Source organism: Wolffia australiana, chromosome 7, assembly GCF_029677425.1.
Source record: "Wolffia australiana isolate 7733 chromosome 7, ASM2967742v1".
NCBI lineage: Eukaryota > Viridiplantae > Streptophyta > Magnoliopsida > Alismatales > Araceae > Wolffia > Wolffia australiana.
Genome location: NC_135841.1, coordinates 10928561 through 10954574, shown reverse-complemented (window position 1 = coordinate 10954574; position 26014 = coordinate 10928561). Strand labels below are relative to the sequence as shown.

At 39.8% G+C, this 26014-nt stretch overlaps 3 protein-coding genes across 5 annotated transcripts; 1 reads left to right on the top strand and 2 right to left on the bottom strand.

Annotated features, from left to right (window-relative positions):
- Positions 1-570: 570 nt before the first annotated feature.
- LOC144705865 (D-isomer specific 2-hydroxyacid dehydrogenase family protein) lies at positions 571-5187 on the bottom strand. 2 transcript variants are annotated; one of them, XM_078578705.1, is made up of 11 exons: positions 5083-5187; positions 4935-4995; positions 4662-4804; positions 4107-4251; positions 3875-4002; positions 2913-2984; positions 2687-2789; positions 2498-2616; positions 2381-2422; positions 1708-1920; positions 571-789 (listed from the first exon to the last, which is right to left on the bottom strand). In XM_078578705.1, the coding sequence occupies exons 3-11, from the start codon at positions 4770-4772 to the stop codon at positions 721-723; spliced, it is 1002 nt and encodes a 333-aa protein (XP_078434831.1). In that variant the 5' UTR covers positions 4773-4804; positions 4935-4995; positions 5083-5187; the 3' UTR covers positions 571-720. The 2 variants fall into 2 exon arrangements, with proteins under 2 accessions (XP_078434831.1, XP_078434830.1); XM_078578704.1 differs by having other exon boundaries at positions 4662-4828; positions 5083-5186.
- A 3436-nt stretch (positions 5188-8623) lies between these two features.
- INH3 (inhibitor-3) lies at positions 8624-9681 on the bottom strand. Its single transcript, XM_078578793.1, has 2 exons — positions 9199-9681; positions 8624-9086 (listed from the first exon to the last, which is right to left on the bottom strand). Exon 1 carries the CDS (start codon positions 9606-9608, stop codon positions 9258-9260), a length of 351 nt encoding a protein of 116 aa, XP_078434919.1. The 5' UTR covers positions 9609-9681; the 3' UTR covers positions 8624-9086; positions 9199-9257.
- A 7271-nt stretch (positions 9682-16952) lies between these two features.
- Positions 16953-21083, top strand: LOC144705447 (MACPF domain-containing protein At4g24290-like). 2 transcript variants are annotated; one of them, XM_078578123.1, is made up of 7 exons: positions 16953-17586; positions 17913-18151; positions 18433-18634; positions 18756-18824; positions 18919-19105; positions 19193-19359; positions 20109-21083. In XM_078578123.1, the coding sequence occupies exons 1-7, from the start codon at positions 17476-17478 to the stop codon at positions 20841-20843; spliced, it is 1710 nt and encodes a 569-aa protein (XP_078434249.1). In that variant the 5' UTR covers positions 16953-17475; the 3' UTR covers positions 20844-21083. The 2 variants fall into 2 exon arrangements, with proteins under 2 accessions (XP_078434249.1, XP_078434248.1); XM_078578122.1 differs by having other exon boundaries at positions 16953-17678.
- The last annotated feature ends 4931 nt before the right edge of the window (positions 21084-26014 follow it).

Sequence of the window (26014 nt, the reverse complement as noted above, 5' to 3'; positions counted from 1 at the left end):
TTCATCCCTAAAAATGCTGAAATGATAGAAAGTTTACAGTGACATATCCCTGGATTTGGTTCGCCAGCTCCATTTGAATAAGTAATAACAGAGATCGATTTGGTATGATTTCCTTATAAAAATAAATAAATAACAAAAAACCTCTTCTGATGACCTGCGACTCCAGCGATTGGCGATATGTGATGCCTGATCTATTGAATTGATCTTTCTTCTCTCTTCCTTTGATAGTCAATTGCCTTTTCTTCCTCATTTTTTCTTCATCTTTTTTTGTTTCTTCTCTTTTTTCTTCCTCTTTTCTTCGTCGGTTTTTTCTCCTTATCTACCTATTTTTATCTTCTTTTCTTCTTCAGTTTTTTTCCTTGTTCATCTACCTCTTTTCATCGAAATTTTCTTTCCTTTTCTTCTCTTCCCCAATTTCTTCCTCTTTCTTCTTCTTTTCTTCTTCTCTTCCCCATTTCTCCCTCTTTTTCTTCCTTGCCTTCCTCTTTTCTTCTTCGGTTATTCTTCTTCTCTTCTTCTCTTATTCTGCTCCTTGCTGTACTCCAGTAAATAATATACATCATTCCCTCGGATGTGAAATTTTGGGCAATATGCAATACAAATTCCAGCTAAAAAATTACATCGCACACCATAGGGTTCTGGTGCGATCAAATTTTCAAACATAGAACAAAATTTTGGACAACACGACCATGTCTATATTTTACTTCAGTGTACCTCACATCAGTTGACAAACTCCAGGCCAGTAATTTGAGCCCCTGTGTGAAGCTGTACAGCTACATCCCCGACTACCTGAAATTTGATAGATGAAGAGATGAAAATAGGGAGAGAGATGAACACACACACAGACTAAGATATTTGAAAATATTAATGAACACGCATCCAGAGAGACTAACAGAGAGTGAGAGAGATGAACAGAGAGAGAGAGAGAGATGAACACACACACACAGAGTAACAGAGAGTAAGACAGAGAGATGAACAGAGAGTAAGATAGAGTGAAACGAACAGAGAGTAAGACAGAGAGAACGATGAATAAAGAAGAAAAGAGAGAGAGAGATGAACAAAGAGTAAGAGAGAGAGAGACAGATGAACATAGAACAAGAGAGAGATAGAGACAGGTAAAGAGAGAATAAAAGAAAGCCATATGAACAGAGAGTAACGGAGAGAGAGAGAGAGATGAACAGAGAATAAGAGAAAGCAAGAAGTAAGAGGGAGAAAGATGAATAGAGAGTAGGAGAGAGAGACGAACAGAGCGTAGGAGAGAGATAAACAGAGGGTAAGGAGTTCGAGGGAGAGATGAACAGAGAGTAAGAGTGTGAGAGAGATGAACAGAGAGTAAGAGTAAGAGAGAGAGATATGAAAAGAGAGTAAGAGTGAGAGAGAGAGATATGAACAGTGAGAGAAACAGATGAAAAGAGAGTAGTATAGAGAGAGATGAACAGATATAAGAGAGACAGATGAACAGAGAATATTAGAGAGACAGATGAACAGAGGATATGAGAGTGATGCACAGAGAAGAAGGGAGAGAGATGAACAGATAATAATAGAGCGTGGAGAACAGAGAATAAGTACGAGAGCCGGAGAGATGAACAGAGAATAAGCGAGTCAGAGAGATGAGCACAGCGAGAGATGAACACAGAGAGAGATGGAACAGAGAGTAAGAGAGCGATACACCTAGAGAGATGAGGAGAGTAGGAGAGATAGAAAAACCTTAGCCATGCTTCTGTAGGAATATTCAGTGACGCCAGCAACATGAGGAGTGAAGATAACATTGGGAAAGCCAAGAATCGGGTCGTTCGGTTCAAACGGCTCGGTCCAAGCAACATCAGAGCCCAAGCCTCCCAACTGACCTGATTCAAGGCTGTCAAGCACCGCCTTGTAATCTAAAAGGCCTCCTCTTGCGACATTGACCAGAAGGGCGCCCTAGACCAAGATAAGAGAGGCAGATCAACCTTCACAATCTCCAAGGAAAGATTGAATCTTGTTTTGGGTTCAGTGTTTTGGGTTTTAAACAATAACCCATATCATGTAAGTTTTATGATAAATATACGCCAAAGTTAAGAACCTTTTCAAGAGAATTGAGAGCAGCATCATGGTATATACCATCTGATTGCGATAACATAGGATAAATCATTGTTCTTTAGTATCAAGATTCAAACTAGTACCACTGAGCTAAAAGCTATAGATAATAACAAGGGTTATACTGAACTTCTTAACTTAGGCATGATGTTGACTTCCAACACTAACCATACCAATGAAACGCAAAATTATATTTTTATTTTTTTATTCAAGAATGTGCAAGCATTAGAAGAATGCATGAGAAATCTGAAAATTTCAAGGACATGAAACCAACCAAAAAAAGGATGCTAGCTATACAGAGTACCTTTTTCATGGAAGATATGAACTTCGAGTCCACAATACCGGCCTAAAGCAATAATCATAGTTTAACTCAGAAACAATACTGAGGTTAACAATCTAAAAAGAAATGATTAAAAGAAACCGTTTCTGTATCCAATGTCAAGCAGGTGACGACTATATCTGCCTTGGAAGCAAAATCAAAACGTTCATCCGGGCCACCCCTCTCATCCACCAGTTCATCGGTTTCATCTTTTCGGCAATCTGACACCGAAGCATTTCAACAGTAAGTTAATGACAGTTGATCATTTTCAACAAGGGAATATTTACCGACCTTTCATCGCCCATCTCCTCTTTGTTGCAATGATTTTAGCACCAAAAGGACGCAAACGCTTTGCGAGATCAACTCCAATGTCTCCGAAACCAAGAATGAATACCTTTATTGAGGAAGAAAACCTAAAGTGAACTCTCCGTAAAAAAAACACTTAGCTATCAAGGAGGTCTCTCATTAATCCAAGAAACTGTATCTAAGGCAACTGATTGGGAAGTTTAAAGCTTACTATTTTCCCAAATAGTGTGTCTCCAGTGGGTTCTCCCAATTTTTTGGTCCGCACTGCAGCCTCCATCTCCTTCTGTTGGAAGAGAATATAGAGATACTCAGCAGAATCACTAATATTAGATTATGGTGATAATCAGCAGACACGCTAATATTAAAGTGAAGAAAAACGTAAACTAATAAAATGAAACTGAGGAAGGGAACGTTTGGATCTTGGTACAATACAGATTAATATAAAAGTTTAATATTATATACAAATCGAGAATTTAATAAGAGGAGTTTTTACATAAATTAAAGATAAATTCGTTAATAGATGAATTATAAGATAAATAAACCAGTGTAAATTAAATTGAATCCAAAAAAATCTCACATAAACATTAAAAAAGGTGGAAGGATGATACAAACCTTCCACACGCGTATCAGAGAAAGCGTGCAAAGAAACTTACTCAGTCAAGCTGACACGTGGCAGTCAAACAGAGTTGATCAATGAACTCTAGGCCCTATATAAAAAGGGTACTTCGAATAAAGATGGCGGCCAAGAAGTTGTTACGACCTGAAGGCTGGAGCTCAGGATTGCGATCTCGTGTCCGGAGGAGCAGACGATCGATCCGGCATCTCTCCATTGTAGTATTCTTCCGTATCTTTTCCCTTTCTAGTTCTTGAGAGTGAGAGTCAGATACATTGTGATTGTCCAGATTCTTCCGAGAAGTACGTTCATTGTTCTCTCTCTCCTTGATCAATTAGTCTACGGTTCAAGGATTGTCGTCGTTCGTTGTAGTAAGATCAATCAGTATCTTAACAAAGGACAAATTAAATAAAATTCTACTTTAACCATGAACAGTGAGAAGGGATGACATTATAAAAAATAGTAAAAATCGTCACAACGTGTCCAAATATAATGAGCGCTAGGCAATCACTGCAAGAATGCAATAATTGAAAAAAGGATGTCAAAGTTGAAGGTCGCACCTGCTTTCGAAGGAGACCTAATATTAGATAAATAGCCATTTCTGCACAGGCTAAAGAGTTTCCTGTCATCTTCCCAGGGATTCTGGCCACTTTGATTCCATGCCGTGTGGCAGCATCAACATCAACACCTAAGTAGAGGGTTACAATGAATTGAATAATGTTAATTAATGGGACTGTAGGATTGAGAAAAATTAAATATGAAATCATAATCTTCTCAGCATAATGGGATTACCCTCCAGTCCGACCCCAAACTGCATTATGATTTTCAACTGAATTGCCTTTGCAATAACTTCTGAGTCCAAGCGCCGACTTTTCACAACGCAAATATGGTAGTTGCCAATGACATCTGGCACATCGTTGAGAGGTACAACATCGATCTGAAAAATATATAGGAAAAAAATGTGAAACAAGTTACCGAATAATCCCATTTCAAAATCACTTGGATAACACACGACAACTCGAAATCGTAAACATGACGGTATAAATGATCCCAGAAATAGGGTGATCACCGATCAGCCGTCTGAGAATTTTCATGGCCACCAAAAAAAAATCATAAAAGTTCTGAGAAATGAGATAGTTCAGAAGGATATGGTGACTTCAGATGCGAAGTCAACAGACGAAAACTAATGATTCGAACGAAAGTGCCATCCAAGCGAGAGTTCACAGGGATTGTAAGCAGGTGATAGATCAACAAGAAACCTTAATTAGCCAATGATTTAATGAATCAGATCAAACGGAGATCAAGAGAGAAACACGATAGAATTTAATGGTAGGAAATATGAGAAACCTGAATATACGGCAGATGGGCCACATATTCCCGAGTGTAGTTGTGAGAGGCCGGAAAATAAGGGCCGCAGAACATCACACGAGTGAGTTTGTCGTCGCGTAACTCGCTCATCTTCTCTACAATCGCTAGAAGCTGCTTCAGAGCTGACCAGGCCAACAAATCAAAAGCTGAAAAGAAAAGGGAACGGCAACACGGATAAGAAGTACAAATGTGAGATAGAAAATTGAAGAGAAACCACGTTTTCTGCGGATAAAAGTTGGGCTTTTTAAGTACCGAGGGGAACTCTGATAGCTGCTTTCTCCTACGGCCAAGAGCTCACGCACAAATGATAAGCCTAAATCGATGTAGACATCAATCAATTCGCCGAATTCACTGAATCTGAACAATCGAACTGACATTTAAAGGATGCAAATACGAATACCATCAATGTAATTTGTAGATGTCTGCTAATGGATTGATCTTCAGGCGATGCAGACGTAACACTTGATTTGTCGAATTTGTCGATGTCTGCGAATGGATTGACATTGAAAGGACGCTTTTCGTTTTAAATTCGATCATGGATGACGATTTGAACGGACGGGACGAGAGTGAACAGCCATACGTCATTATTCTCGTTCCGTCCTTATTTAAAAACAGAACGGATGACGAAAGAGACGAAATGGATAGAGAGATGAGTGAAATATATATATATATAGAGAGAGAGATGGCAAGAGGGAGGGAGAGTATTAACGATGTTCATGTTACATGTAGTTATCAACACTTGTAGGTAATCACTTCTAATTGTAGTCATCAACAGCTTTCCTTGTCAACGATTATCATTGATCGCATCAAGGAGAATCATAGTCAGTGTTGACAAGGATTGTTGTCCGAGCCAACGTGTCATCGTATTCCTAGTTAGTCATTGTCTTTGTCGATAATGAAAATTGTAGTCATTGTCAATAATCACCTACCTAATCAACAATAAATGTTAACCATTGTCATCTTTGTGGACAACATTCATCGTCCAACCTCACATTTCAAATTCCGTTCACTTTTTTTTGTATAGGGCATTTAATATAATGTATATGTGATACTTATAATGAAGTTTATGAATACATTGTCCAACTGAGTAAATTCGAATTATAGCATATTATATAGTTATTAGTTTTAAAATTAGTTTTTTAAAACATCCATAATCAAAAGATACTCAACAATGAAATAAAAATATCCAAATAGAGTGACATTATCCAATCTTACTCAATTGATGAGTATGGTCAATCCAGAAGCCAATAATGTGGATACAGTATGGGCCAATCTATTTGATGAATGTGGTGTTCTTTGGGAAAGAGTTCACTAAATTGGTATGCATAAATTCCGTTATGGTACGATATCAAATTGTCGATCTGGTTAATTCACATCATAATTATGCAATTGGTCTGTAGACTTAAGGTAATAAAGAAGTATTCTTGATGTACGGTTGTGCTTTGACTATACCTTGTAAGTTCCTAATCATAGGATTCCAAATACACTTTGGTTGGTTGTACAAAGATGCTCATAGATACAGTTACATAGTTAAGATGAGATCCTCTGACCTAAGTATAAGAGGAAATAATTTAAGGAAGCATATGCGATGAAGTCTTTAATCAAGCTACTATAGTATTGGAGAAGAGTTCTCCAATGTTCTCCAATGATAGATGATCATACATTAGGTCATCCTAGGATCCACAAGTGAATGAATATGCGATAACTCATAACACTACGGCATCAAGAGGGAGTTATTATATTCCTTCACAACGTCTAGGGCACTGGGAGTAGCTTCACCCTCTACGAGCTAAAAAGTAAATCAAATCGATTAAATTACATTGATTCTTAATTATTTAATGTGTTGATACAAAAAATTCATTGGGTGGGCCAATAAAGGCTATCAAGCCACTAGAGTCATTAACTAGTTTGATAAAGGTGCGTATAAGGTCACATACAAATGGTTTTTTAAACATTGAAAGATACACTTCAATTTTATAGTTTTTTAAAAAATGTATCATTAAGTAGTGAGAAAGCAATGAAGAAAATTTACATTGGCTCGAATTCTTCAAGCAACAAAACTTCTTATCCCTTCCATCATTGGCTTTCCTCCCCCTCAATTTGATGACATGCTCACGATGACGAAATGACGATATTCAATATATAATGGGAATCGTTGAGTACCAGTACAGTTGAGTAGCTCAACATGTCTTGAGTGCAGAACCAAAAAATGGACTAATGTGATTTGATAATTGGATTTTAAAGGAATGCTATGATTCTGATATATGTTGTCAGTTGTGCAAATCATCATAGTTTCATGTCAACACAGCCTAAGATCCCAACATCAACAATAGTCATCCTCCCCATCAATGACTATCGTAGTTGTCCAAGTCGACTACAGTGATTGTCATCGCCGATGTCTTTAACAGTCGTCATCCTCGTAGATGGCATTAAATGGCCCCATCAAGAAGCTTCTTTCAACATAGGTCATTGGTGTCGTAAAAAAATAGTCATCATTGTCATAATGGCTGGAACCCTCATCAAAGACAATAGCTCTCCTTGTCCATGAGAATAATTTTTTTTTTTTTTGAAATTAGTTGTTCATGAGAATCATGATCCACATTGACAATGCTTTCATCAATGTCACCATCGTATTGCTAGTCATCATCATCAAATAACTGATAACTGATGATAAGAAAGATTCCATCATGTCATCCTTCCATTGGTCTAGAAGACAAGGAATGATGGTCTGTCCTCTGCCCAACAAGCCTAATTTACCTGTAGTTCAAGTTTAATGAATTATGAATTAATACTATGGAACCTTTCTCTGCTCCTAAAGCAGCGCCCTCTCTCAACCCGGTCCGATCGTTTTCAGCTGATCTTGGAAAGAAGCAATGGAGAAGCTTCTTCTCCACTTGTCCAAACCCTACCCCCCAGAGGAAAAATGAGATTCAACCAAAAATAATAAGTCATTAGGTTTTACATCATAACCCAGTACATATCGGTTCTCGTGGACCCGATATGAGGGATCCGGCATACCCAGAATTATAAGGGTAGATATCTAATAACAGACGTATATGGCTTTAAGGACATAAAGAAAAGAGAAAGGTGGACGTCTGCTGACATGAACTAATAATGAATTAATATCAAAGGCAATTGACTGACGTTGAATGAATTTCTAATTCAAAAATTAATAGAATTCTCAACGACACCTGGAGCTTCTATCGTCCAAATATCATGGGCTCATCCGTAATTCAATAATTCTTCATTTCTTCTTAGACTTCTTCGAGGTACATAAGTCATTGATGGACGTAACATTCACATGAATATTCATAACCTTCAGTTACCTGATGCCTCTGCTCACAAACATTATAAAGTTATAAAGTTAAAAGCAAAAAAAAGGTTAAGGTTCGACATCTGTTTCCATCATGTCGTGAAAGGTGTGACAGAAGATGAAGATGCAAAGAAAGACGAATCTGGCGGATCATCACGATGGTGGGATGTGACGGATGACGGGAGATCTGGAGGGTTGACGTAATGGGATGTTTTGTCCAGATGATAGTAGGGACGACTATAAAAATGGAAAAAACCTCTCTACTGCCATCTCCCTCTCCCTCTCTCTCTCTCTCCCTCCATGGATCTCTCTTCAAATGAGATGGGATGTGTGACTTGATGAACTACCCATCACACTCCGTCCCATCACCACTCGTCATCCATCCCCTCCAGTCCCATCCATCCTTTTGGCTCTCATCTGGTTTCCATACCAGAAAAGTTTTAACTTCAAGAAATGGAAATACATGGGAGATGTGATTTATGTTGGTTTATTTGAGTTGTCGAGCTCGTCTTTTTTTTTTTAATTAAAAAAAACTTCAGTTTCATGGTATAGAAAACTTCTTTGCTAACTTATTTCAAAGTTTTGGCAGTTTAGAGATTTAACTCCTGGAAGAACACTGGCAAGATCATTGGTCTACCCAAGGTAAAATCAACCCATTCAGAGAATCAAGACCATCAGAAACATGCTTCAGAAGAGAAGTCTGAATTCTCCCAATTTCGATTCCAGATAAGAACTCTGAAGTCTCAAAAAAATAAAAAACTCGAGGAACGAAATGAAGCACCCAATCCATCTTCAAAAAGAAAGTAATAATGAAAATAAGAGTCAATTACCTTCCAGGAAAAAATGCCCATAGTTTGGTCGATTATCTGATCTATCAAGTTTACCAACAACACCAAGAATCATCAAGCCAGGGGGATGACAGCAGGTTAGACTACGAAATTCTCCAATCAACAGGAAAATTTTGAAACAGAGTTCTGTTAGGACGGAAGGTCGACCAAAACAAGACATTTCATGGCGAGGGAATCGATGGTGAATTTCGGTCCGCCAAGACAAATCAACGATCGAACGAAGCAATCTTCGACATCCGCAATCTGACAATTTACAGGATCATAATTCAAACTCGTTTTTCCGCCCGTATGATAAGTTCAACGAAGAAAAGCTAACGAACGAAGGGCGTTTAAACATCAAGAAACTAAATTCTACCATGTAATCGGAGCGCTGAAGCACCCGCAAGGGCGATCGAAACCCAAATTACCATCTTCTTAAGAGCGTCGGTGCACTCCACCGTGAGGGCAGCAGCCATGGCCCTTCCCCGCTACATCCCCACCATCCGATCCGCAGCCGGCGCGATCGCCATCGTCCTCGTCGTCGCTGGAGCACTCGTCGAAGGGTTTCTCCTTGTGGAAGATGCAGCACTTCTTCGAACTCTTCCTCCCCAGAAACTCGTTATCGACGGTGCCCTCCTTCCAAGTAACCTTCTTCTTCGGGCGAGAGAGGCGGAGGAGGACGGTCTCCGGGCGGGCGGCGGAGGAGGAAGCGCCGCCGTCTTCCACGACGAGGGTTACGGTGGCGGTGGCGGAGCTCGCCGCGATTCTCGCCGCCGATCGCGCCATCGTTTCCGGCGATGTCGAGGTCGAATTCCCGCTTCGGCCGACGGGGAATTGGGGAAGAAGACAACGCCCAGTACGCTGGCCCGCGGGCTCCTTTTAAGGGACCCGGTCCGCCCACAGAGTTCGGCCCTATGGAACGGCAGGCCCGGGACGTGACAGGACGGATGACGAACTGTGATGGACAGTGATGTGACCTAAGTTTCCCCGGATGGCGTCACCTGTGACGGGAAAAGCAACCATGCAGAGGAGAGAGAATTAGAGGGTCATATATCTAATTATCTTTGGATGGCATCCTTTCGCCATGACGGACCAAGAAATCGAGTTGGACACACCGCGTGGTTATTTTTATAAGTCCGTCATGGCCGTCATCCGTGACCGCCATCCTATCATGTCACTCGTCCCCCGCCACCGTCACGTCACCGTCACACCCAGTTCGTCATCCGTCAACGTCACGGGCCCCTAATTTCGTCCCCGTCACCATTACATCATCCATCATGTTGCCGTCACCGTGACGTGTGTCGTGACGGATGACGGCTGTCAGTCCCTATTCAGCCCCCGACGAAGGATGATGGGACAGAAATTGATCTGTCATACGTCCCACAGTCTCCTGCTTAAAGTTCTGGATAGTCCGGGACGTGGACGATGGACGGGATGGGACTAACTTCGTTTCGTCCTGCGTCCCAAATTTTAGAGTTTCATCTAAATCATTCCGTCCACGGTTCGTTCCTTCCCATTTTTCCGTCCACGTCCCGTCCAACATCCCGTCCAACGTCTCGGGACGTAACAGGGTGTTTGTCAGCATTACACTGCTCGGAAATTAACATGTGGCTCAGCACGTGCGTTGGGCATGTGAACCTGTCAGGCTCATACTATACTCCCACAGGACGAAATAACAGTCCTGTCCCCCATCCAAAGCACCAGACGGGCCGGTTATTTCGTCCATGGACAAGGCAATCGTCCCGTCCGGGAACGGACGGACGATTCTTCATCCCGTCAATCGTCCAAAGTCTTGGACGGGATGATTTTTTCCTCCATGGATAAAATTACCATCTCATCCGCATCCCTGCACTATACTCCCGCTTACGGTCGGCGAACGTACTGCTCATGGTTTAGAAAAAAAAAGAGGAGCTCAAAGTTACCATATAATTACTTGAATCATATATTGTCGTGAATGGAGAGAGAGATGCAGAGACTGAGGGAGAGAGAGGTGCAGATACTGAGGGAGAGAGAGAAAGACTGGGGGGGGGGAGAGAAAGGGGAAGAGAGATATGCAGAGACTGAGGGAGGGAGAGAAAGGGGGAGAGAGAAATGCAGAAACTGAGGGAGGGAGAGGAAGGAAGAGAGTGATGCAGAGATTGAGGGAGAGAGAGGAAGGGGGAGAGAGAGGGGGGGAGAGATAGAGAGAGAGAATGGAGGAAGGGAGGGAGAGGGAAGAGGCACAAAGAGTGAGAAAGGGAAGAGAACGGGAGGGAGAGGAATGGAGAGAAAAAGGATGGAGAGAGGGATGGAGAGAGGGAGCAAGACCTAGAAATTAATATCTGGTCAACCAATAACAAATAAGAACATTGAAATGATTATTGTACTAATATATAACTTAAAATAATAACATTAAATAATTTGACCAACCTGGGGCCAAAAAAATACCATGACGGAGGCAAATCAACAACAAAAGTCAATATCTGGTCAAAGGCATTCAAGGTTTCTGAGAATAGTCAAATATTTTTTGTTAGTGGAAACTATTGCCACAATATTTTATACCCAATGTGTTTTTTTGGGTAGGGAACAACACATCGTTGGAGAATTAAACCCATATCTTGTTTATTGGATATCCTGATACCAAAAGGAGTATGGTATTTGACATGTGATATCTGATATCCGGTACATGTATATGCCATGTATCTATACTACTATAATAGCAATTGGTGTACCCTTCTGGCCTCTGATTGGCTGAAAAGAGAGTGAGAGAGAAGAGAGAAAGTGAGAGAGAGGGACGTATATTTACCAATTTGATTGAAGAGAACAGACATATGGTGTTCATCCTGGCCTCTGATTGGCTGTACCTTCCTTCACCGGTGAAAGAGAAGGAAGGTTATCGTTTTCGTTCATGGGTTTCCCATCAGAAATGCTCTTTTACAGAAAACGGTTACAGAAGCGGAGGGCAGCGGGGTCAACTAAAACTCACGTTCATCAGAAAATGGGGTTCAACTGCAGAGACTCCGATGTTCTCCAGCGTCATCCACGCCGTCGGCAACGTCCTCGAAGCCCCCCTGGATTTCCTCTCAGGCAACACCTGCAGGTTTCATTTCCTCTCTTTCTCCCCTGTTCTCTCTCTCTCTCTCGATCTCTATATCTCTCTCCATCTCTCTGGTTCGCTCTCTCGATCTCTATATGCTCTCTCTATCTCTCTCTATTGTATAGATCTCACTTAATCTCTCTCAAATCGTATCTATCTCCCTCTTCCTGTATCTGTCTCGCTCTATCTCTCTCTCTATATCTATCTATCTATCTATCTCGCTTTACCTCTCTCAATCTCTATCTATCTATCTATCTATCTATCTATCTATCTCTTCTATCTCTCTCTCTATCTATCTATCTCACTCTATCTCGCTCTATCTCTCTCTATTTCTATCTATCTGTCTTGCTCTATCTCTCTCTATCTCTATCTATCTGTCTTGCTCAATCTCTCTCTATCTCTATCTATCTGTCTCGCTCAATCTCTCTCTATCTCTATCTATCTGTCTTGCTCTATCTCTCTCTATCTCTATCTATCTTTCTCGTTCTATCTCTCTCTATCTCTATCTATCTGTCTCACTCAATCTCTCTCTATCTCTATCTATCTGTCTCGCTAAATCTCTCTCTATCTCTATCTATCTGTCTCACTCTATCTCTCTCTATCTATCTATCTCGCTCTATCTCTCTCTATCTATCTATCTCGCTCTATCTCTCTCTATCTCTATCTATCTGTCTCGCTCTATCTCTATCTATCTGTCTCGGTCTATCTCTCTCTATCTCTATCTATCTGTCTCGCTCTATCTCTATCTATCTGTCTCGCTCTATCTCTCTCTATCTCTATCTATCTGTCTCGCTCTATCTCTCTTTATCTCTCTCTCTATCTCTCTCTATCTCTATCTATCTCGCTCCATCTCTCTCTATCTCTATCTATCTCGCTCCATCTCTCTCTATCTATCTCGCTCTATCTCTCCTCTCTCTCTATCTCTCTCTCTATCTCTATCTTTCTATCTCGCTCTATCTTCCTATCTCTCTTTGTTTATGCGCTTTTTCTCTCACTCTTTCTGTCCCCAGGTTTCTACTTCAATTTCTATCTCTTTCTCTCTCTGCTTCTCTCGAAACCCTTTTTTCTCTCTCCTACAAATTGACGGAAATGTTCAGATCTACTTACAGGCTTCTCTCTCTCTCTCTTTATTTGTATCAATCTCACTCAATCTCTCTCAAATCGTATCTATCTCCCTCTTTCTGTATATGTCTCGCTCTATCGCGCTCTATCTGTATCTATCTCGCTCTATCTCTCCATCTCTATCTATCTATCTATCTCGCTCTATCTCTTTCTATCTCTATCTATCTATCTCGCTCTATCTCTCTCTATCTCTATCTATCCATCTCGCTCTATCTCTCTCTATCTCTATCTATCTATCTCGCTCTATCTCTTTCTATCTCTATCTATCTCGCTCTATCTCTCTCTATCTCTATCTATCTATCTCGCTCTATCTCTCTCTATCTCTATCTATCTATCTCGCTATATCTCTCTCTATCTCTATCTATCTATCTCTATCTATCGATCTATACAGATATATATATATCTCTCTATCTTTCTACCTCGCTCAGTCGCTCTATCTCCCTATCTCTCTTTCTCTCTCTCTCTCTCTCTGTTTATGTGTTTTCTCTCTCTCTCTCTCTCTCTCTCTCTCTCTCTCCGTCGCAGGTTTCTACTTCAATTCCTATCTCTCTCTGCTTCTCTCGAAACACTTTTTTTCTCTCTCCTACAAATTGACGGAATCATTCAGGTCTACGTACAGGCTTCTTTCTATCTCTTTCTCTCTATTTGTACTAAACCCCAAATTCTCTCCTGAAAGTTGAAAACCTCAGGCTATGTGCAGTCTTCTTCTCCTCTCTCCCACTCTCTCACTCTCTCTCTTACCTTATCTCTCTCTCACTCACTCTCACTCTCTCACTCACTCTCAATCTCTCTCTCACTCTCACTCTCTCTCTCACTATCACTCTCTCTCTCTATTACTCTCTCTTTCTTACTCTCTCTCTCACACTTACGCTCTCTCACACTCTCTCCTACTCTCTCTCACCCTCTCTTTGTCCTCTCTCTCTTACGCTCTCTCACACTCTCTCCTACTCTCTCTCACCCTCTCTTTGTCCTCTCTCTCTTACGCTCTCTCACACTCTCTCCTACTCTCTCTCACCCTCTCTTTGTCCTCTCTCTCTTACGCTCTCTCACACTCTCTCTTACTCTTTCTCTCACTCTCTCTCTTAGTCTGTCTCTCTCCCTCTCTCTCTTACTCTCTCACTCCCTCCCTCTTTCTCTCTCTCTCACACTCTCTCTCTCACTCTTTCTCTTTTTCTCTCTCACTCTCTCTCTTACTCTATTTCTCCTCTTATTCTCTCTCTTACTCTCTCCCTCTTACTCTCTCTCTCACTCTCTCTCTTACTCTATCTCTCCTCTTATTCTCTCTCTCTCTCTCTCACTCTCTTCTCTTATTAATCTCTTTCTCACTATCTCTTTTAGTATCTTACTCTCTTTCAATTTCTATCTCTTAATATCTTACTACCTCTTTCTTACTGTCTTTCACTCTCTATATCTCTCCCTCTCTTTTTCCATTTCTATCTCTTTCTCTCCATACCACTATCGAAACACTTATTTTCTCACTCCTACTGTTTGATGAATACCTTCAGACCTAGATTTGCAATCAATATCCTGGGTTTCCATATCCAAACGAGCAATGCACCTTCAGTTTTTCGATTTCTGAGGGTTCTAGGGACGGAAGTCTGCATTGTTGATTCGTGTATTAATGATTCGTTTTAGAATGATATTGTAGATTTGTTTTTTGTTGTTTGTATATGGGAAATAAATTCCGTATCTGCGATCAATTATCGTCATTATCCATATCTGCGATCAAGATTGTTTTTTTTCCTTACTCAGTATCCGATCAATTATGATTTTTTTCACGTTGTTTTTCAAATCGAGTAAACTATCTCTCTCACAGTCTCCGATGAAATTCATGGGTCGATTGGTCACACTATATGTCCAATAATCGTTAATTTATTTAGATTTTCAAATAGATTAAACAATCTCTTAATCTAATTCATGGGTACATTAGGCGCACCATCTGTCCAATTATGAATTTATTTAGTTTTCAAGTAGATTAAACTATCTCTTGATCTACTTCATGGGTCGATTAATCACGCTATCTGTACAATATTCAATAATTTATTTAGTTCTCAAATATTAAACTATCTCTTGATCTAATTCATGGGTTGATTATTCACACCTGTAAAATATTGTTCTAAAATGATTGTTTATGCACAGATGTCTGCATTGTTGGTGTTGCATGTACGCCGATGGGATGTTTTTTATGCGCCCTTTCATCCTTGCCTGTTACCAAACTTAAATTGATTGCTATTGTCCTTATAAATTCTTATACTCTGCTTAATTATACTCTACTTTATTTCAAATTATTATTCTTAATGTAGCAGCCAGATAATTCTCTTGGCAGATCTGAATTACAGAATTTTGTTGACGGCAGCGGAGGCGAGAAGCTTCGATGCAAAGAATGAATGGGCGAAAATGTCGCATAGGGACCAAGTGAGGTTGGCTCTGCCACTCATCTTCTATGCTACCCCCGGCATGTAATCCAAACAAAAGAGGCTTCGTTTTTTTCCTTCTCTGTCATCTGTCTAGAAGCTTCAGATCTGTGTGGTTTGTTTGAGTGGCTGAAGATGGGATTTTTAATTATCTCCCTGAATGATATCTGATATCTGATATCGGATATCAGATATGGGCAAGGATATCATAGTGCTCAGTACATGCTGGATACCTGATATCAGATAGATATCAGATGACCGAACACTGGTACCGAAATGGGTATGGTATTCGATGTGTGATTTCCGATATCCGGCATAGGTATCCACCACATACTAAGCACTATGATATCCTTGCCCATATCTGATGTCGGGCAGATATTGGATATCTATCTGATATCAGGTATCTTAAACTACCTTGATTTCATCTGGACATTTGAAATCGGAAGGATATCAGATGGCCGAACACAAATACCAAAATGGTTATTGGTATTTGATATGTGATATCCGATATCCAATACAGGTATCCGCCACGTACTGAGCACTATGATATCCTTGCCCATATCTGATGTCGGGCAGATATTCGATATCTGTCCGCTATCAGGTACCTTAAACAGCCTTGATTTCATCCAGATATCGGAAATCGGACGGATATCAGATGACTGAACACTAATTCCGAAATGGGTATGGTATTTGATATTTGATATCTGATATCCGGTACAGGTATCCGCCATGTACTGAGCACTATGATATCCTTGCCCATATCTGATATTGGAAATCAGACGGATATCAGAAGGCAGAACACTAAAACCGAAGTGGGCACGATATTTGACGTGATATCTGATTTCTGGTACAGGAATCCACCATGTACTGAGCACTATGATATCCTTGCCCATATCTGATATCCGAAATCGGATGGATACCGGATGGCCGAACTAGTGTTATAGTTCCGGATCGTCCCGGACATGGACGCAGGACAGGACGGGACAAATTTCGTCCCATCCTACGTCCGAATTTTTGTCAGGGACGAAGGACGGGACAGTTTTTCGTCCACCGACAAAAAACCATCCCGTCCAATAATCTCGGGACGATTTTTCGTCCCGTCCAGTCCTCCCGGGACGAAAAATTATAATAAATTATAAATTGTCCTAGCAAGGCCACGTGGCAAGATCTCAACCGTCGGATGTGAATCCGGCAGTTTTCCGTCCCGATTCGTCCGTCCATCGTCTGGAGACCTCCAGATGGATGATTTTTTCATCCTACGTGACGAAAACTGTCCCGTCCAGTGGTCCCTAGGACGAATTTTCGTCCCGGAATTTGTCTTTGCTCCCGGACGGGACGACCTTTTCGTTCGGGGACGAGAAAACCGTCCTGTCCGCGTCCCGGATCTCACTAGTATATAACTTTAAATAGTAACATTAAAATGGCCTCCGAGAAATAGAGAGTTTTCATTTTAATTTTTTATTTGAAGGACAAAGAGAGAAAATTAGGCTGGGGAGGGTATATACTGACCTCAAAGTGCGAGCTTTTTCAGTTGGTTGGACTGGGCCTGTCCTTTCTGGAAGCGGTGGACGAAGTCTTCGTCTAGGTCAGGTAGCTTCCAGGCCGCTCCCAATGGCCATGGACTGTCCCTCGATTCTCTGATCTTCACCAGCAACATCGCAGTGGAGCAGAGGAAGACTGGACGGCTTGGTCAAAGAGGAATCCGCAACCCAGCCGGAGTTTCTTGGCGTATCCCTCAGAAATCGATCTCGTGGAGAATTGTGCTTGCATTCCGGAGATGCACCGTGGGTATGCGAATTCAAGCGCGGATTCTGAATTGTCGAATGCTTTCTTGCGGAGTTTGCATTGATCTTTCCTGATCTGTTTGCAAGATTGGGGTTTTGGTTCTCATCAAGTCTGTCTTCGTGGCGGGCTATAGTATCTTCCTTTTTAAAGTTCTAAGTTGATTGTGCGAAAGAGGAAAGTGATGCTTGTGCGATGGATTCGAGACGCTCAATGGTGAAAGCAGCTGAGGAGGCAATCCGTGCGATCGGTCTCGGATATGACATCTCAATTGCTGCTGATCATCGTCTCCATGCTTGCAAATCGAAGCTGCCTGATCCTTACCTCATTGAGCTTGATCGGGTTCATGGGCAGGAAGTTACTCTGCCAGGTGGTATCTCGATCTCCAATGTCCCTATGTCTATAAAATGTGATAAAGGGGAGAGGACGAGGTTCCGGTCTGATGTTCTTTCTTTTCAGCAGGTTTGTTTCCTCACCCATGCCATAATCAGTCTCCTCGGTTGCTTCACATCGATAATTAACTGATACAATCTCCGGACTTTGCTTCTTTTTTTTCTGTTTTCTCTTTCCTCTCTCTGGAAAGCATACCGGTATAAATACAATCTTAATTGATTTTTCTTGATTTTTTTATCTTTACATAGTGAAATTTATAACGAACTATAATGTTTTGTATCTGAAACATCTTTGATTCTGCAGATGGCAGAGCTCTTCAACCAAGACCTCTCCTTATCTGGAAAAATTCCTTGCGGAGTTTTCAATTATGTTTTTGGTTTTTCTGGTTGTTGGCAAAAAGACGCGGCAAGCACCAGAAACCTCGCCTTTGATGGGTGGTTCCTCACTCTCTACACCGTTGCATTGGCAAAATCACATATTGTTCTCCGGAATCATGTTAAGCAAGCAGTTCCATCGTCATGGGATCCGGCTGCATTGGCAAGGTGATAATCACTGCATTCACTTGATGAGAAAGAAATAAAAATGTCGGCTTAATTTGTCATCGGATTCATCCATCTCATCTGATTGATGATCCGTTAGCGAACGGGCCCATGGATCAGATATCCCCATGGGTATGATCAAGATCAGTCCCATATAGTGATCATTTTGATCTGTTGATCAGTACCCAATACGATCTGTTTTAATTCGATCACCGCACCTTAGTGTTCAAGTATTTGAATTTTTTTTAATTGTCCAAACTTGACACGCTCCTGATTTTTGGCAGGTTCATTGAAAGATTCGGTACCCATGTAGTAGTTGGAGTGAAAATGGGGGGAAAGGACGTGGTTTATTTAAAACAATTACAGTCATCATCCCTTCCAGCTTCAGATGTAAAGAAAAAGCTTACTGAAATGACTGACAAGAGATTCCTTGATCTGAATCAACAGATCGCGACAGGTTCTTCTGAACCTAGCGCAGGAGATAAGGTCTGTTTATCTATCTTTCTTTCTCCTTCAGTCAATATCTTTTATCTCTCTCTCTCTCTCTCTCTTTCTTTCTTTATGTTGATGATATTAGTGTTTACCTATCTGTCTTCTTTTGCTTCAGCTATTAATCAGGGAGCAACGTTTGCGGTTTGCAGAGCCTATGCCCGCAAGCCCTTTTTTGAACTTGGAGGTAGACTTACGGGCCTTTAAGCTCTTTTCTGAATTAGCTCATAGTCTTTGGAAATGAGCTTTTGGAATACTTCTTTGATTCTTTTTGTCTGCAGGATATTATTATATCTTTTAGGAGACGAGGAGGAAGCACTAAAAGCGACCTGCCTCATGACGAGTGGCTGAATACTGTTCAACAAGATCCAGATGTGATCTCAATGTCCTTTGTTCCTATTACTTCTTTGTTGAACGGGGTTCCAGGCGGTGGATTTCTAAGTCATGCGATCAACCTATATCTGAGATGTGAGTTTCCATCATACCATCAAAGCTCTTTCTATCATATTAAGATGATAAAGCATTGTCAATGATGTCTTTCCGTTCAATGGTCAGATAAGCCGCAAATTGAAGAGCTTCAACAGTTTCTTGAGTTTCAGCTGCCAAGGCAATGGGCGCCAGTTTTCAGTGATCTCCCTCTCGGCCCTCAGAGGCGTAAACAGAGCAAAACCTATCTTCAGTTTTCCTTCATGGGTCCAAAACTCTTCGTCGACACTAGTCCGGTATGGAAATACTTATAGGTTATCTCTGTCTCTTCTTTTTCATGAAGGACAACCATTTGGAATGTCCTACTAGATCCGTTATCTTCTGTTTTTTCTGTCTAGCGAAAAAAAACTTAAAACCAGCATGGGGGGAGGCCTTACCCGTCCACTTTCAGTCTCTCCCTCTCTCTTTCTTGCAACAATGTTCTGTTGGAAGAACTCTCAAGACAAGTCTTTCCCCCGTTCTGCTTGGAAGAGCTGAGCTCAGAACACTCTCTTGCTCACACTCAAACACGCACATTCTGCTAGGGAGATCTCACAAACTACTCTCTTTCTTTATCATTCACACACGCACACTTTCTGCTTTGAATAGCTCCCAAGGCTAGTATCTCTCTCTTTTACAGTCTGATCGGAAGGGCTTGGAAGAGTTGTCTTTCTCTCTTACACTGCTTCAGAGGGCTCATGACTCTAGTTTTTCTTTCTCTCTCTCTCTCTCTCTCTCTTACATTCTGCATGGAAGATTTTGCAAGAGCAGTCTCTCTCTCTCTCTCTCTCTTACATTCTTACATTCTGCTTGGAAGAGCTCACAAGACTAGTCTCTTTTTCTCTCCCTTACTTTTTTCTTTGAAGGGGTCAGAAGAGTGGTCTCTTTCCCTTTCCCATACATTCTACTTGGAAGATCTCACAATACTGCTCTCACAATCTCACAATTCTGCTTGGAAGTTGCACAATTTTATTCCACTTCTAAAAGGCGATCTTATTTTTGGCAGGTGGATGTCGGGAAGAGACCAGTGACGGGTCTGAGGCTCTATCTGGAGGGGAGGAGGAGCAACAGGCTGGCCATTCACCTTCAGCACTTGGCGTCAGCACCCCCAAGCCTCCAAATCCAGGATCTCCCCCACCACATAGCATTACCCCCCGACTCCTCGGAGCCGAAATACTATGAGCCCATCCAGTGGCGAAGCTTCTCCCATGTTTGCACCGCCCCCGTGGAGGCTGATGATGATAACTCAATCGTCACCGGTGCCCAACTCCATGTCGGCAACCACGGTCTCAACAAAGTTCTCTTCCTCCGCCTGCACTTCTCCTCCGTGGTCAATGCAGTCAAGGTCAAGTCAGCCGAGTGGGCCACCTCCCCTGCGTTGACCCAGAAGTCTGGCCTCGTCTCCACCCTCATCAGTACCCATTTTACTGCAGCCTTCCAGAAGGCGGCGGCACCTTCACCGGCCCTCCCAGTGGACGTAAACATCAACTCTGCAGTCTACCCTGGTGGCCCACCTGTGCCAGTTCAGGCATCCAAAGTGAAGAAGTTTGTGGACTGTGCTGAGATGGCGCGAGGCCCCCAGGACCCGCCTGGGTACTGGCTCATCTCTGGTGCCAGGCTCTTTGTGGAGCGCTCCCGAATCTCTCTCCGGGTCAAGTACTCACTCTTGACTGCGGCCGGAGAAGATCTTGACGAGTTTGAGGACCTAGAAACCGGACCTGGGTTTGGTTATCCTCCATGAATGGTACCTATTTCTCTCTCTCTCTCTCCACTATTGTCATGATTATATCATCTCTCTCACTCACATGCTTAGAACCGCTGGGTTTGGAGACTCATGTGCATATATCTCTGCAATATCTCGTACCAGTCAACCAAATCTCTCTCTCCCTCTCCAATTTCAGTATGTTATCTCTCATTGTCAAATGTTTATTACTGTTGTGTTTGGAGATTTGAATGTAGATGTTCTATCTTATTCTATGCATCCGGGTCTATCCATATATAAATGTGGCCTCATCTTTCACCCTCCCTATCACATGCTTGAAAATGCTGGGTGTGAGAATTGTGATCATAATTATCCGTCTTATAGATTTCACTATGCACATAGAGCATGGCAACAAAGGGGAGATGCTAAACTGGTGGAAACTTGAATTGAACCTGAGCTGTAAAAATCACTTAACACTCTAAGATGTTATCCAGAATCTAAATTAGGGAGACTGGACTGATGGAAAATGATTTTTTTCTTGTCTAAGATCCTTCTACTTCCCCTAGAATGTAAAGTTACATCCTTGATACCTGGAGACTGTAAATTGGCAAAACTGAGAAATTAATTTAAAAATCTTAGGTGTTTGTTAGTCCAAGAGTAGGTCATATTTGTTTGAGAGGTGGAGTGCTTTAGAAAGTTTCATGCTTACAACACTTTTCATGTTTCACCATTCTTATATATGGGTCAAATTTCTGTGGACAAACTCAGTACGTCGGTCTCATTAAACGCTAAATATAAATGCTGTACATTGAGTTTCCTGTACATTGAGGGGAAACGCTAAATATAAATGCTAAGTACGGGGATTAGACCCTTCATTATTAATGCTAAGTATCCCTACAAAGATTAAACCCGGTTAACTTTTTCTAGACCCTCAATAGTTTGAAACCATTATTCTCAGCTGATACTTCCAGCTTCATTGATTCAAAGTGAATAATAATATATATAATCGTTCACTAATTTCTAAATCTAAACAATATCCTCAAGAATCTGACTCTTTATGCTCACTCCTATAGGCGCCAAAAGTTTATCCTTGAAAAATAGTGTTTTCAGGAGTGCAAGCCTACGATAAATTTTGAATGAAAGAAATTCAGTAATCTTAGGTCATTAATGATGCACGTGAAAATGCTTATAAACCACTCAAAGGGACTTTGGATAATTTTACAATTAGGGTAGGGGATAAGATCATTCAGAAAGAAATACTCAAAGAAGGTTAATGAATAACTTGAAGGTTCATTAATTTTTTTTCCAATTCATTGAAAATACTTTCTCACGGGTTCAAGACTTTGTATTATGAAGAGAAAGTATAAATATATTTACTTGGAGAAAAAATCACTATTTTGTCTCTCAAACGTCAGGTTCGACTTGTTAATTTGCATTTACCAACGTTTGAGTACAATAGTTTAATATATAGTTGATTTAGTTTTATTTTGTATCTTCATCAGTAAATGAATATTATGAAGTTATCTTGCTTCAAGGTGTGGATAAACTCATCAACTGTTAAGCTTGGTTGTCCTCAAGATCAAGGATATTATCAAATATAAAAAATATATTGGATTTGTGACACGTTGTGGATCATAAATAGATAGATGAGAAAATTTAGTTCTAAATGTAAGGTTTTATGTTTGTTGGTTACATTTAATTTGTTAAAATAAAAATAAATATAAACATAATATGAAAGGACACCAAAATAGGGCATTGTTTTTGCATCATCTGATAAATAACTATATAACTATTAGCAATATTTAGTTATAATTTATTTCTAAGAAGAAGTGGCGCATAAAAAACAACATATTTGATTCAAATGACCCATGAACTAACTCTGTGTTGCATATCTAAGATATTCATTCCATGTTTGTGATGGATATTATGTGGACGTCGAGGCAATCACACCACCATCTTTATTTAAGTTTATTAGATAAAATAGTATGATCATTATTATTACATTGTGATGTTTATAATGAAATCTATGAATACATGCAATGACATAGTGAATTATGATGAGATCATGATACTAGTGTTTAGACATGTATCCTAAATATTCCTATTCGATGGATAGTCGAGAGGGACAATGACTTATCCACATAGAATAAAGTTAACTGATCCTACTTCTATGATAATTATAGCTGATCATGTGGCTACTAGTGTGACGACACTAATGACAGATAGTGGGTGATCTTTGGAGAAAGAGTTCACTGAATTGATCTGTATGAATCCCTGAATGGTATTATAATTAAATGTCAATCATGTTGATTCATGTCATGATTGTATAACTGATCTGTTGACATGAGACACCAAGGACATATCGGGAATTGACAACTACATTTTGACTATGACTTGTGAGCCTCTAATCATGGAATTCAAATAAGTCATAGCTTGGATGTAATAAGAAGCTCACGAAGGTGATTGAATGGTCAAGATAGGATCATCCGCCCTCAGTATAAGAGGAGAATTACTCAATTAAGACGATGTAGAAAATCCTTGGCCATGATAGTGAGGATATTAGAGAATGCGTTCTTCAATGATCCCCGCGACATATTAATACTAATTGAATGACGGATTAGGGTTTGACGATCAACCACACCATAAATTGTTTGAGAGTATCGTGCGGACGATGTATTACACATTTATGATAACTGATGACCGTAAAGGTTCCATGGGAGAGTTCAAATACAACTCAGTATCTTCCAGAGCACGAGGTGTAGCTTGGCACCCCGCGGGCTGGAAAGTAACCTATCAATTGGGTTGAATCGATCCTTAGTAAATTAATCTACATGTTGTATAGTAGTTAAGGTTTTCCAATAATAGTTATTTGGCCACTAAAGTTATTAACTATAATGATACATGGGCCTAGAGGGTCACACACATAAGATCATAAAGGGCATTGGTGGATATATTTTACTTTGTGGGGTTTTTGAGAAAACTTAAGTAAAATATAAATAGGGAAGGGGCACTCATTTCAAGCACCAAACCCAACCATATTTTAGAGCCCCCCTTTCTCCTATCTACCCTCTTCTCCACTTTACCGAGGAGGGTGTCTTCATGGTGAGAAGATCTTCAAGATTTTTGAGGAGAGCTAAAGAAGAAGTGGAGATCCAAGCGCCAAGTGATTGCGTGGATAATTCTAGAGGCCGGGCACGTGACGGCTTCAGAACAATCTCAACAAGATCAGGTCAAGGGTGGGAAAAGTTCCCCAAAAGGTACATTTTATATCTTGGTTTTAAAGTTCCCCAAAAACTGTTGGGTTTTGTGCCGTGGTTCATCCATTGGATTGTTCCCCATAAGGAACAATCCACCTCTTCCGCATCATGGAAACCATGTTTTTCATGGATGAACCAAGGCACAAAACCCAACAGTTTGCACTGTAAATAATTATTGATAATTCTGTTTCACAACTTGCATGATTAAATTAGGTCCATTACAGAAAATTAATCTATAAAAAGTTTGATTTATTCCATCAAATATGTTCAATAAAATACTCAATAAAAAACCCCAATTAAAATATTCATTGGAATGATCTAATTAAAAAATTCCTTTAACTATTCACTCTTATAAAACACACATTAGGTAGATCCAACTAAAAATATTATTTAATGCTTCAGCCTCACAACATAATAAATTATTTAAATTACTCTCCCAATAAAAAAGCCATTTGAATAATAATTACATTATTATTATTATTTTTATCGTATTATTGATTCTTGGATCTAATTTTATTTAGAGATTATTTATTAATTTTTTATGTAAATTTATACTATATTATCACAGTTAACTTTGTGATATTCTGCTTCTATGGCATAGTGAAAGAAAAAACTTTTCAAATAAAACTATTAGAATGCTTAACTCTACATATCTAAAACACTCATGTGATCTCATTGGATTCTCATTTTGATAAATCTTTGACCTTTTGAAAAATTATTTTTGAATAGATCATGCTAATTTTACATACAAAAATAACTATTTCAGTGACTAAAGACTTTTATAAGTTTCCAAAGGTATGGTATTTATATCTTTAATGAATATCAGTTTTTATGGTAGTTATAATGTATTTCGTTATACCTACCATACACTGTGTATTGTATACATCATCGATACATACTGTATTATATGTCCTATTATATATTAAGGGAGAAGCCCTTACATTCTATTCTGTATTATATATCATGAGATACTTTATTTTTTAATTAGAACCATATTAAATTACATAATATTGAATATTGATTTTTAAAATAAAATGAGCTGTATTTACAAACATTTATTAGGTTCACATTATCTTTTGATAAAATTTAGTTTTAAGAAAACAATATTCCTATTTATTTTAGAACACCTGACAAAATTTTCCCATATCGTACCTAATGATTTTAACAATGCTTACTTCTACTTCCTCTGCCACCTTGAGCACAGCATTTCCATTCTTCTAATATGTCACAGCTTTTTCTGTAGCAAGAAATGGACGACCTAAATAATTGAATGACTAAGATATCTTGTCACATTCATTTGGCCGAATAAATTAAATGGGAAATGCATAATTTCAAATTTAAACTATTACATCATCTATCCTTCCCTCAAGTTTCCTAACTGAGCCATCAGCTGAGAACAAGTCAGTAAATATCGTTCCAAGTTCCCAAATCTGAAGTTTTCATACGTTGCTTTGGGCACGATATCCACTATAGCTCCTGTATCCAAAAAGGAACTAAGAAACATCATTCCTCCTTTTTTACAAGTGATTAAGGGATTGACGTGAGCTTTTTTATTTTTAGGAATAAATCAAGTGATTAACTACTTCACTTCTAAGAGCATCTGTTTGACCAGCATAAATATTTGAGACGATTGATAAAGTTCAATTCCATGATGTGGATTTTTTAGGATAATGTTTTTTTAATATTTCCTAAGATTCATTAGAAGATTAATCATGCATTTGAAATAAAATCTGATTGTGCTTCCTAGATATGTTTAATTTGCCAAAAGGATAAATTTATGTAGAATCAATTTCCCATTCCAATTAATGCATCAAAGGTTATAAGTAATCTTATACACCAATGTCTAACATTTTCTACTAATGTCAAAGGAAAAATACTTGATTTTTAAAATTTTCAAAGATCATACATGAATAATCTGAGTGGAACAACACATACGAAGATCATCTAAAAAAT

Bases quoted from the DNA above. Each gene is read 5' to 3' on its own strand.
- INH3 (XM_078578793.1), bottom strand. From the start codon at position 9,608: ATGGCGCGATCGGCGGCGAGAATCGCGGCGAGCTCCGCCACCGCCACC.
- LOC144705447 (XM_078578122.1), top strand. From the start codon at position 17,412: ATGGATTCGAGACGCTCAATGGTGAAAGCAGCTGAGGAGGCAATCCGT. The intron at 18,152-18,432 runs GTGATAATCACT...GATTTTTGGCAG, and splicing joins GATCCGGCTGCATTGGCAAG to GTTCATTGAAAGATTCGGTA. The intron at 18,635-18,755 runs GTCTGTTTATCT...CTTTTGCTTCAG, and splicing joins AACCTAGCGCAGGAGATAAG to CTATTAATCAGGGAGCAACG.
- LOC144705865 (XM_078578705.1), bottom strand. From the start codon at position 4,772: ATGAGCGAGTTACGCGACGACAAACTCACTCGTGTGATGTTCTGCGGC. The intron at 4,252-4,661 runs GTTTCTCATATT...TATATTTTTCAG, and splicing joins CCCATCTGCCGTATATTCAG to ATCGATGTTGTACCTCTCAA. The intron at 4,003-4,106 runs GTAATCCCATTA...CCCTCTACTTAG, and splicing joins GTTTGGGGTCGGACTGGAGG to GTGTTGATGTTGATGCTGCC.